We start from the raw sequence: 13064 nt of genomic DNA on the forward strand, positions 1-13064 counted from the left end.
GGGCATACTCCTTACTTCTTTGCAGGAAAAAAATAAAGCATTAAGTTAATTCTTAGGGTTACTTGAGATATATAGCTTTTTAGATTAATTTTTTTTTGGCATCTACCTAGTATCACAGCACTGATGAAATAATTATTCTTTGCACACATAAAATTTTTCCTTGGTAATAGCTGGCATTTACATAATTATTTGCAGTTTACAACGTGCTTTCTATTCCTTTTCATTTTATCCTACAAGCCTCCCTCAAGAAGATAGGAAGCACTGGTTCCTTTTTCCATGTGAGGAAACAGGTAGAGAAATTGGAAGAGTTACCCAAAATCACACGGTATAATAAGTGCCAGAAGTTTTAAGCAGTATCTTTAGTGAGTCAAGTCCAGCACAAAACTACATAAAACTAGCAGTATCTAGGTTCAGAGGAATTTACTGAGGCATTAAATAGTACGTAATCAGGTACTAAATAACAAAAAATCAAAGGATGATTACTTGCTCTAATTATTGTGCTTTGTTCAAGTATACAGTGATTCATAGGGTGTGACTGGTTTCTAGTCCTATTATTTTTGTTATAATGCTGAATTAGGCAAAATTTAAATGAAGCACACCTTTTCCTATTTAATCATGTATTTTTTATATTTACCTCATGCTTTTTACTCAGTCCAAGTAGCATTCTTTCCAGTAGACTATTAATGAAGTATAGTTCCTATTTTATGTGTGATATCAAAATGGTACTATGTAAATTCTGCAATTCTGCAAGAAAATGAGAAGGCAGTTACTGGCGCTGAAGTGAACTACGTGTTAAGAAAAAGTATACAGCATTAAAGGTGGGAATTTATATTGGTCCTCACCCTCCTTGGCACTTTCTTAGAACATTTGAACACAAATCACATGTCAAATTGAGCATTTGGTTTCCCTTCAGAAATTAGCTTTCTAAGTTTAATTTTCTGAATTGCTAAATTATATTTTGCAAATGAATTCACTGCAGTATAACTGGCTTTTGAGAATTGTCCTCCGTTCCTTTCAAAACCTCATGGAGACACTGTTTCTACCATCGATCATCAGCTCAAGGGAGTTGTATGTATACAACATGATCTTGCTAATAGTGTTAAGTATTTAAACTTATGTGGTAAACAATTTAGTAACATCTACATTTGAGGAATTGGGTAATAACATTTGATTAAAGTTGAAAATGCCTTTGTATCCTCCCCAGGGGCTATCATCAATCAAGAAGTATTTATTTGCATACATTTCAACATTTGTCATTAAAAAAAAAAAATCAGACCAAAGTGGGGGGGAAACAAGAAAAGGCAAATAAAAAAGGTGAAAATACTATGCTTTGATCCACCTTTAGTCTCCATAGTTCTCCTTTGGATGTGGATGGCACATTCCATCCCAAGTCTTTTGGAATTATCTTGGATCACCAAAATGCTAAGAAACACATCTATAGCTGGTCATCACTTAACTTTGCTATTATTGTATACAGCGTTCTTCTGGTCCTCCTGATTTCACTCGGCATCAGTTCATATCAGTCATTCAGGCTTTTCTGAAATCCTGTTCATTTCTTTTATAGAACAATAATATCCCATTACACATATACCAATATCTTATTCAGCCATTCCCCAGTTAATGGTCATCAACTCAATTTCTAATTCCTTGCCACTACTAAAAGCTGTTACAAAACTTTTTGCAAGTGGGTCCTTTTTAAAAGTAAATCAGGTCTTGATTAGTGGGCTTCTTCCTACCCCATTTCTGAGTTTGATACCATAGCCCCCATCTCCGCTAAAACATTCTCTTCCACTCTTTTATCTCTTTAGTCCTCCATGCAGCAAAGAACGAATTAGGAAATATTAGACTATATTATTCATCAGTAAGTATATACTGTTTTTCAAAATGTGTTGTCAAACCATTCTTACTCCAAATTTTTCTTACTATGAATGAAATTAAATGTATCCTGAGTCAGACATGGTGCTAATCACTGGGGAGAGGGGAATGAGGGTACAAGTAAAAGAAATTCTACTCAAAAGGAGTCAATTTCCAATCCTTTTAGGAAAAGTCAGGAGATTGAGCTGAGATAGTAAAGTAAAAAGAAATTTCAAAAGTCGAATGGCATTTTAGAATTAAATAATCTTCCTTGGCAATTTCATTTACTCCCAGTGTCCATTAACAGTTATTTGAGGGCTTACTATATGTGTCAGGCATTTCGGTAAGTGCTGAAAAAAGAATGGAAACAATCTTTACTCCTAAGGCAGTAATATTTATTGGGGGGAAATATGTATATGTAAAATATACAAAGAATAGTTTTTAGGGCAAGAAAGCATTAGTGGAAGAGTAGGGAAAGCTTTCTGTTTGAATTGTTTTTTGAGAAAGAGATTCTGAGGCAGAGGTAAAGAATTTATTTCAGGTGTGGGAGACAGGTAATATATAGAAAAGTTAATGTATCATGTGTGAAAAGTCAGTTTGGTTGAACTCTAAAATGCAAAAAGGGCAGTAACATGGATAGACTGGAGTCCAATTTGAAAGATTTAAAAACCAAACAAAGAAATATTTTTTTTGCAATAAGATTCTAGTTTGGGTAAGATAGTTTATGTGGTCAGGGAATTGCATAAGTGCTTACTGTGCCCCTGTACTGTGCTAGAGGCATGACATAAAAAGGCAAAAAAAAATGCTCTCTTCTAAGGATAAGAGGCAGCATGCAAATATGTACAGACAAGATATGTGTGTGTAAACAAGTATGCAAATATACAGACAAATGACATGTTAAGTTGGGGATAATAGATGCTAATATAAAGGCATCAGGAAATTTTTCTTGTAGAAGAGACTTGTAGTTTGAAGGGAGGCAAGGAGGACAGATGAGAAAAAATGTTCCAAGCATGGAAAACAGCAGAGAAAATGTCAGGAAGGTCTGGTTCAAGGTATGGTATTGAGAATAGGATCACAAAGTATTATGAAAGGGAGGAGAAAAGGAAATGATGCATAAAATTAGAAGGGTAAGAGGCCACATTATTAAAGCATCTTTACCAGAGTTTTGGTTCTAGAGTCCCTGGAGTTTATTGAATATGGTGACAATATAGATAGACTTAAGCTTTAGGAGAATTAAATTGACAGCTGAATGGAGGATGGACTGAAATAGAGAGGCTTGAGAAAGGAGGACCAATCCAGGGGCTATTGCCATCACAATGAAGTGATGATGGTCTGCACTTAAGATTGCAAGCCTGGGTAACTGCAAGGTTTGTTGATCCTTGAGGAATGAGTTCAGATAAATGAGTAACATCTCTAGAAGTTGACTCTTAAGAGGGAGACTGGGGGATTATGCAGCATGTGAGGCTGGAAAAGAGATTTGGGGATGGAATGAGAAGAAGCACATAGACTCAGATTTTTTTTTTTTTGTTTTGTTTTGTTTTGTTTTCCTGAGGCAATGGGGGTGAAGTGATTTGCCCAGGGTCACACAGCTGGGAAGTGGTAAGTGTGTGAGGTCATGTTTGAACTTGGGTCCTCTTGTCTTCAGGGCTGGTGCTCTATCCACAGTGCCACCTAGCTGCCCCAGACAGATGATTGTTGAAACAGGTTAAAAGTAAATTTCCCTTGTTCCAAATAAAGCCAGGCAGGTGGTAATATGGCAGAATGTGATGTCACTTATTCCCCACAAGCCCAGTCATATGGTCCCCAGGCAGATGACAATCAACCCCTTTTCCCAGAAGAGACTTTCATCATCTGTAATTTGGACTCCATATTAATCACTGAATTGTATTGTGTTAGCTTTATTTAAATGGTTGCTGTTTAGTATATTTTCCTGGTTTTGCTTTCTCCAATTATCAGTTCATTCAAGCCTTCACATTTCTCTAAATTCATATTCCTCAGTTGTTATGATTCAATAATATTCTATTACATTCCTGTGACATATTGTTTAGCCATTGACCAATTGATAGGCAACTACTCCTTTCCAGGTTTTTTGCTATTACAAAAAAACCTTATGATTTATATTATAAATTAAAGGACTTGAAGTTGTACTACTGATAACTCTATCATCTGTACATTATTGTGCCTGTCTTCCCACTTGCTTTTAAGACTATTATAATAATTTTATTTTTGCAAACTTGATGAGTGTGAGGTGAAATCCCAGACTTTTTATTTGCATTTATTACTTCTTTGGAGCATTTTTTTCCTTAAATGATTGGTTTATATTTCTTTTGAAAACGTTTATTTTGTACTTTCTGTGATCTCCTATCTTTGTTTGGTTTTGAAGTGTCTCACCTTAATTACAGATTCGAAAGGTAGCTCCTTCCAGTCTGTCATTTTCTCTTGGTGATCTCATCAGCTTCTATGGGTTTAATTATGACCTCAATTCAGATGACTCCCGAATCTACATGTTTAACCCTAATTTTCTCTACTCTTGATTGCTAATTATCAAACACATTTTAACTATATAATCCTATAGGCATTTCAAACTCAAACTTACCCAAGACAACTATAAATATACATATAAAACATCTAAAAAAATACCAAACAACTATAAAAATTTAGAATGGACACCTCTATCCAATCATCCTGGTTTGAAATCTTGAAATCCTCCTCAACTTTCTTCTCCTTCACCCCATTGAATCAATGATTGCCAAATCTCATTGATTCTGCCTCCCAAACGGTTCTTTATAAACATAAATCTGTCCTCATCTCTTTATTCACATGACCACTATCCTAGTTCACCCATTCATCACCATTTAGCTTGGATTATTGCTTTAGCCTCCGAATTGGACCCTCCCTTGTTTAGCCCCCACCACCACCACCTTTTTTTAAACCAATCTTCAAACAGCATTCCTAAAACTGGTCCGACCCTGTCCGACCCTCTCCAATAAACTCCAGGAACTCCTTACTCTCTCTAGGTTCCAATACATTAGCATAAAAACCCACTACTTGGCTTCAACCTGCTTTTCCTATTCTACATTATACTACATTATAGTCTCTAAACTTTGCACGGCTCTGCACCTTAATTGTTGAATTGTAAACAAGTATCTCGCCCCCTCTTTATTCTATATCTCGCCAGTTCTTATCAGTCCCTTCCTCCTGTCTCCGCCTCTCCTCTCTGCCTCTCTGCCTCTCATCCCCTTTCTGCCCCTCACCCGCCCTGTTTGTCTGCATCTCATGGCTTCTGTGCTCCAGGCAGTCTGATCCAGATTTAGTGAATGAGGATAACGTTTCTAATGAATCCGGGAGTCAGACTTCGGAAACCGCAGAAGGGCTCCCGAAAAGATCTGACTCTGAAGCAGTAGTGCGCACGCTCCTCTTTACCTGACGACTTCGGCTCCCCCTAGCGAGGATGTGTAAGAGGATCATCCGACAGTTGCCTGGGAAACGTTCATTTCCCTTTTTTCAGAGGAGCAGCGGAGACTTCCGGGAGGTGGGGCGGGACTTCCGGCGGGTGAATGACTGGCAGAGCCGCGGAGGTGACAGGCAGAGTAGAGCGGCTGCAGCGGCCTCGGGAAAACGGGGGAGCTAGGAGCAGACATTCGACAAGCAGTACAGCCAGGCCCGGCCGGGAAGGCATTAGGCCGCGCTGGCGGCGGCAGCGGTAGCCACGATGATGGAGATCCAGATGGACGAGGGCGGCGGGGTAGTGGTGTACCAGGATGACTACTGCTCCGGCTCGGTGATGTCGGAGCGAGTGTCGGGCCTGGCCGGCTCCATCTACCGCGAATTCGAGCGGCTCATCAGCTGCTACGACGAGGAGGTGGTGAAGGAGCTGATGCCGCTGGTGGTGAACGTGCTCGAGAACCTGGATTCGGTGCTCAGCGAGAACCAGGAACACGAGGTTGAGCTCGAGCTGCTGCGCGAGGACAACGAGCAGCTGCTCACCCAGTACGAGCGGGAGAAGGCGCTACGCAAGCAGGCCGAGGAGGTAGGCTACGAGTCCCGGGGCCGAGCGCGGGGCTAATCCTGGCCCGAGGGGGGCGCGTGGAATGGGCTCCCGCCCCGCCCCGGAAACCCTGCCTCTGACCCCTGGGCCGCTGGGCCCTGCGGGCCTGCTTTCTATTCCCAGCTGCCGGCCTGGACTACTGCGGGCCTCTCTCTCCCCCTCCTGCCGTCACTCCCTCCCACTATCCCGCCATCCCATATCATTTCCAGGAACTCTACTCACCTCCGCCTCCTTTCCTCGGAACCCCTAATAGCCCCAGGGAGCTTCTGCAGCCTTCTCTTCTTCCCTACGGCCACACCCACCGAGAGAAAGGGAGAAACATCCCCACTTCGGTTGCCCCAGGCCGAAAGACTCCCTCTGACAAGCCTGAGGTCACCCGGAATATCCCCAGCACTTAGCTCAGTCCCACCGGGGATGCCCAAGGTCACATGCATCTTGATGGCAGAAGCCTTTAGGGTCATGATTCCAGAATCCCCATCTTTACAACCTTGCGATTTTTCTCTTCCCAAATCCGATGCTGACTCCAGATCGGGTTTGTTTGTTCAGAATGTTGCCCAAAGCCCTGGTTACTTGCCTCGACCAGCCCCTAAGCGCTGCAGTCGCTCCTAAACATCCTCTTTGCAGCATGGAGCCTTCAGTTGGAAAGGCTTTTTCCCTTGTGTCCTTCTGTCCAGGTTTTTTATGGTTTGGGGCAAAAGAGTCAGCTGGTAATTGCTTCTAACACGTAATGAGAGCCAAAAGCTCAGAAGCTTCTGTCGCATTCATTAGGTAAAATTGCTCTTGGTTTCTGTGTAAGGTTACTGCTGAGTTCATGCTTTGTTGATAGTAACTCTTTTGCCCTTTAAATCTCTACATTTGCCAGGTTGCCCCCATCTATAGAACAACCTGGAAAATTCTAATGTGGGTTTTGATTTGGAAGTATTTTTACTTTGTTACTTAGAAAACAGCATGTGATCCAATTTAAATATTCAGGGATAAGGAAGAAAGTGATGTGTTATATACAGTGCCACTACTCTTACCTTGCTTATATATGTAGGTGTTATGGACAAAAACAAGGTTCTTTATCAAACTTTTTGACTGAAAAATAGGAAGCTTCTAAACTCCTTTGTGAGATGGTACATATTGTTTTCCCTGTTCTTATTTGTCCATATGATGATACTAATTTAAAGCAGAAATAATGGAAAGAACTCGTGAATTTCTTATACCATAGCTAGGATGTATTCTTAGTGATATTTAAGAACGGTTTTGATAAAGGACCCCGCTGAATGAACTTAATGTTTATCATAGTGCCAGACTTTTTCATCTTTTAGTCAAGAAGGTATTTCTTAGTTTCTTGCTTGTCTAAAATTGATGTTGGTGCTCAGACTTTACAGTAGCTGATAAAGGGCTGAACTCCTTTACAAAAAGAGATGCTAAAGAATATATATACATCATAACATGTTAGAACTGAAAGGAACTTTAGATTATCTAATCCATTTCCTTCATTTACAGAGGGGGAAATGCAGGACCTAAAGTTTTTGTACCTGGCCCATGGTTGTTAATAGTGGCTAGTTCAGGACTAGAACTTTTAGTCTTCTGACATCGAGTCCAATGGCTTCTCCTACATCAACTATTCAAGGCAAAAAAAGAGTTGTCTTTGAATACAATAGTAATTTTCTGGTTCTGTATTAGAGGAACTATTGTACCAAAATCTTGTGTTTGTTTCTGATTCCTCTATGCTTTGTAGGTAATTATCACTGCTCTCCATAAACTTGATGCCCTCAGTATTTCACCACTATCCCATACTAAAAATAAATTATTCATTTAAGATATAATTCAAGAAATCTCAACTTTAAGAATTAAGAGAAGAGGAATAAGCAACCTACCATGCTGTATGGTAGCATACTTTGCTCAGCACTTTATAAATGTTATCTCATTTGATCCTCACAATAGCCCTATGTAATAGGGACAATTATCCTCATTTTATGATTGAAGAAACAGTCACACAGCTAGTAAGTATGTGAGGCTGGATTTGAAGTTAGGTCTTCCTGACTCCAAGTCCAATGCTTAACGAAGATGACCTGTATCGTGAATTAACATTTTGTTGTCAAATTTTATAGTAAATGCCTAGGCAGTCTTCCCCAATATTTGTAATTCTTTTCAGGGATACTAGTGAGGGGGGCAGAATCATCACCTTAAAAGATCTTTTCACTAGGTCGCTACTCTTTTATAACTTAAGGAGAGTTGCCTGGAACCCTAAAAGGTCATGTGGCTTGCCCTCGGGTGGAAGAACTTGTTAATGGAACATCTGGGCTTTTGGAGCAAAATAGATATGAGTTCCAATAAAATTTCAGCCACTTAAATGTGATCCTCAATTAGTAACTCATTTAGCTTCTTTCTTTCTCTGATTCTCCATGTATAAAATGAAGAGAGTAATAGTATCTGATGATGTGTCAGAGCCCAGATTTCTGAATCAGACCCTAGCCCTGACTCTATTATACTTAATTATCTCTAATGCAGTTTACATGCAAACTTAGTTCTTTCTGTTTATAACCATTCCTAGATTGCTGCTTATAATAAATGTGGTCTGTGGAAAATGTAAAATTGTATACCATAGGACGATAGCAGAATAATATCAGCATTTATATTGCATCTATTAAAGGAAAAAATAGGCTTTTTTTAAATTTTGGAAGAATATGCTATTGTTCTCTTGTCAGGTAAACTACCCTTCAGAATAACCCAGGAAGGAAATTATTGATCTCATTTTGAAACATAAAAGAGAAGGGTAAAGTTAATATTACTGTTATGTAGCTGAACACCTCAGACTCATAAAATCTCTAAACCAATTCTGTCGATCCCCTCCCCCAATTACAGTGCTCAAGAAGGCTTAGTCAGAGATGGGTAACTTGAGCTTCCTGCATGTTCCTGAACTGAGAAAATCTTAAAGTTTTTCAGTTCTAAGCCTTGAAAAATACAAGCAAATACCTCTATTTTCAACTTTCCACCTTTAGTAGTAAGTACAGCTAAAGGAATTCAGAGATTGATCTACATTTAGGTGGAATTGTTTGTTCTCCAACCATATCTCAGTTTATTTCTCTAAACTGAGAATAGTGACAACTGAAAAGCAGTACAGAGGCTTGCATATGTAATTTTGTAACACTTTATCATTGCTTCTGTGGTAAAAACAATAATTTACAAGTATTTTGGGTGTATGTGTATTTGTGTATACACACACATACATAGATATAGATTATATTTTGTGTGGTGCAATTTCTTCAGCTGCCATTCTTACATTGAGCATTTATTTGGGGATGAAACATATATATATATGTGATGCAATTTCTTCAGCTGCCATTCTTACATTGAGCATTTATTTGGGGATGAAACCATTGTAATGTAGTGACTAGAACTTTTGCTATTTGTCTCTTCAACTTAGTACATCATAGTTGTACCATAATCATCAGGGGTATAGAAAAGTGAATTCCTTCAGAAAACTAAAACAGAAAAGCCTCCAAATCATTTGTGTGTAGAAAAGATATTTTTTCTGAAAATGGGAACAAATTTTATATATGTATGTAGGTAGTCACATGAATTATGGTACTCATTTAGTATCTTACTACCCTTCTACTAAGGAAGCTTGCTTATCATGTGTAATCCTTACTGCTTAAATTTCAGTTCCAATGATGAGATTCCCCATACAAATTATCCAATCTATATGCATTTTTTAAAAATGATATAAACAATGGTAATACACTTAATTTATTTCAGATTATCTGACACATTTTTTAGTATAGCAGCCAATATTAATAGTATATGTAACATTTATTTACATAATCTGCTTCATCTCTAGCAAGAGGCTTAAAAGCTAAGATCTCTGTATATTTTATAATCAGTTATTTGGAACTTGTGTTTTTTCAGAATTCTGTTTTCATACATGGATGTATATTAATTTTCCTTTAGAAACTGTATTAGTTCTATGGTTAAACAGAATATGGCCTTTGAAAAACCCAATTTTTAAAATGTGTTTCTAAATACATACATACATACATACATACATACATGCATACATACTCATGGACACTTTGGTAGTCATTCTGGAATGTTTTTTCTTCATTTAGTATCAGTTCATAAAAATTCCTTCATGTTTCTCTGAATTCTGCATATTGATTTCTTGCTGTGCAATCTTACTGATTAGTTTGTTTAGCTATACCCCAATTGATAGGCACCTACTTTGATTCTAATTGTTTTTATTATAAAAAAAAAATACTGCTATGAATACTTGGGTATTTATGAGACCTTTCTTTCTGCCATTGACCTTCGTTGTCAGGCTTAGGTATGAAATTTTTGGCTCGGTGTGAGAATTTTAGTGATTTTTCTATCGTAATTCCTTAGTTCCTATAGTATTGATTTATAATTTTTATCATCTTTGCCCATTTCCTGGGTATGAAATGAAATCTCAGAGTTGTTTTAATTTGTTTTTCTCTTACTTTTAGTAGTTTTGTTTTTGTTTTTGTTTTTTCCCAATATAGTTATCAAACAAGATTCCTAGAAAGATTGTATGAGTGGAAAGTGTCCATTTTTATTCTTGAATCCAGAGAGGCCAGTTGGCCATTGCTACTATTACTAAGTTGGGAGAAGTCCTTAGGGCCCTAATGGTTAGAAGTTAGAGTGGAAGTAACAAACTATTGAATTTTTTATAGCTTCAAATCAAAAAATGTTTGTCTCTTGAGTCATTATATGTACATAGGCCACTGATGGACATTAGGGGAATATAAAGATGAGAGACTCAAGGAACTTATAGTAGTTGAGAAGATTTTTATGAATGATTATTTATACTGAAGTATCTCTGATATAATTGAGGCAGATACTTCTACTTCAAAAAGAAAAAATTAGAAAGAAAACAAAATGCAAGCAAACAGCAACAAAAAAAGTGAAAATACTTTGTTGTAATCCACTCTCAGTCCCCACAGTCCTCTCAATGGTGTAGATGGCTCTCTCCATTACAAGTCTATTGGATGTGGCCCAAATCACTTCATTATTAAAAAGAGCTATGTCCATCAGAATTGATCATCATATAATCTTATTGTTGCTGTGTACAATGTTCTCTTGGTTTTAATCACTTCACTAAGCATCATTAATTCATGTAAGTCTGTCCAGGACTCTCTGAAATCATCCTCCTGATCAGTAATATTCTATAACATTCATATACCATAACTTATTCAGCCATTCTCCAGTGATGGGCAGCCACTCAGTTTCCAGTTCCTTGCTACACAAAAAGGATTGCCACAAACATTTTTGCACACATGGATCCTTTTTTGTGACCTCGTTGTGGTATAAATCCAGTAGAGACACTGCTGGATCAAAGATAAACTTAAAGATGAATCCTGTTCTCAGTATTTATCCATGTTCTCTCATAAATTCTCAGCAAGAGAGCCATCCCACATGCTAAAGTCTTTTCTTTAGATATGGGGTGGGGAATGTCCAGGTGAGTGAAATCATTTGGTCTGGTGATAACAACTTCCCACTGGTTAAATTCTTTAACTTCATAATTTGTGTGGTATAAGTATCCAAATGACCCTTGGCAGAAAAAAGGTTCCCCACCTCTGGTATAGATCTCTTGATATCACATAAATATCTAATAGTTTCACTACATGAGTGACTAGCGGTTTTTTGGTTTTTTGGTTTTTTTTTTTTTTGGCATCACGTCAATAATGTTATCCTTTACATTGCTTTTCCTGGCCAGTTCTTGATTGTGAATGTATTAAGTCTTCAGAAACTTTATTTTCCTTGACATGCAAGTCTATGTGATTACTGAAGACCATTCATGTTAAAAAAGATGGGATTTTGTTTCAAGGTGAAGCTTAGAATGATTAATAATGGGGGGAGGGGCATTTAGATGGTGCAGTAGATAGAGCACCAGCTCTGACATAAGAAGGACCTGAGTTCAAATATGGCCTCAGATCCTAGCTGTGTGACCCTGGGCAAGTCACTTAACCCCAATTGCCTCAGCAAAAAAAAAAAAAAAAAAGTTATCAATAATAAACAAGATGTGTTTTAAAGTTTATAAAGTACTTTATATACTTGAACATATTTGATCATTGGACAATTAAGCCTATTCATTTCAGGTCTAAGACTAATTTATTGTCCATTTGCAGTGTTGTATATACTATTGGACCAGCCTTATGGAATATCCATTCAGTTTCATATCAGAGTTTACATTGGACATTCTTCATTCACTTGGTCCTTCTTCATTCACTTGGTCCTCCTATGTGGATAGTTTGGCTAAACTTTTGAATGATAATGGATCTAACTTAAAAGAACAGCAGTGTTTCAGTGTTTGTGCCATCAGTGCAGTGTCATCTCAAAGAGGAAATGTAGAGGACCTCACCATCTATAGGAAATAACGCTGTGATGGCAAATATATCTCGCAAATAATTTGTCTACCAAGTTTATGAATTCTTTGTGATCATTAATCAGAGGATATTGTCTTGTATGATTTAGACATGTATGGGAGATAACCTTATCTGAGGAGAATCTTTAAAGTGACAATTTGTTTTGCTGAATCAGATTTTTAATAATAAAAATAAGTACAATGGAATTTTATATTTTTAGTTTGTATGACTGTGAAAATGTATTCAGCTGTAGAATATAATTTGCAAAAACCTGCCTGCTTCTTTTTCATACCTTCATCAAGGAGCCCTTGGTGCATCTGTAGTTTAGGTACATCATAAAGATTTTGTAGAGATGAAAAAGTAGCATATGTGCTGGTATTTTTGGATATTTTTATAATTACTATTTTTAGTGTGTCTTCTGAATTTTTGTCACACTGCTTTCTCTTAGTTCTTTTCCTATGTAATCACTCTTTTTTTTTTTTTTTGACTTGTTCTTTTTTTTTTTTTTTTTTTAATAACTTTTTATTGACAGAACCCATGCCAGGGTAATTTTTGACAACATTATTCCTTGCACTCACTTCTGTTCTGATTTTTCCTCTCCCTTCCTCCTCTTCTCCCCCAGATGGCAAGCAGTCCTTTACATGTTAAATAGGTTACAGTATATCCTAGATACAATATATGTGTGCAGAACCGAACAGTTCTCTTGTTGCACAGGGAGAATTGGATTCAGAAGGTATAAATGACCCGGGAAGGAAAACCAAAATGCAAGCAGTTTATATTCATTTCCCAGT

General features: G+C 37.6%; 1 protein-coding gene and 1 long non-coding RNA gene across 25 annotated transcripts in view; one reads left to right on the forward strand and one right to left on the reverse strand.

Moving 5' to 3' along the window:
* Positions 1–1188: 1188 nt before the first annotated feature.
* LOC127543399 (uncharacterized) lies at positions 1189–5375 on the reverse strand. Its single transcript, XR_007949224.1, has 2 exons — positions 5278–5375; positions 1189–4312 (listed from the first exon to the last, which is right to left on the reverse strand). It is a non-coding gene; the product is annotated as an uncharacterized LOC127543399 (long non-coding RNA).
* Positions 5376–5416: 41 nt separating this feature from the next.
* MAPK8IP3 (mitogen-activated protein kinase 8 interacting protein 3) overlaps positions 5417–13064 on the forward strand; it is a 95423-nt gene continuing 87775 nt past the window's right edge. For 23 of the 24 annotated variants that reach the window (XM_051969427.1, XM_051969431.1, XM_051969434.1 and 20 more), the window contains exon 1: positions 5418–5884. In XM_051969427.1, the coding sequence (XP_051825387.1) occupies positions 5567–5884 (318 nt within the window). In that variant the 5' untranslated portion in view covers positions 5418–5566. Of the gene's footprint in view, positions 5885–13064 lie in introns of all 24 variants that reach the window. The other variant, XM_051969429.1, reaches the window with a different exon arrangement.

This window comes from Antechinus flavipes, chromosome 1 (assembly GCF_016432865.1).
Source record: "Antechinus flavipes isolate AdamAnt ecotype Samford, QLD, Australia chromosome 1, AdamAnt_v2, whole genome shotgun sequence".
Classification (NCBI taxonomy): domain Eukaryota; kingdom Metazoa; phylum Chordata; class Mammalia; order Dasyuromorphia; family Dasyuridae; genus Antechinus; species Antechinus flavipes.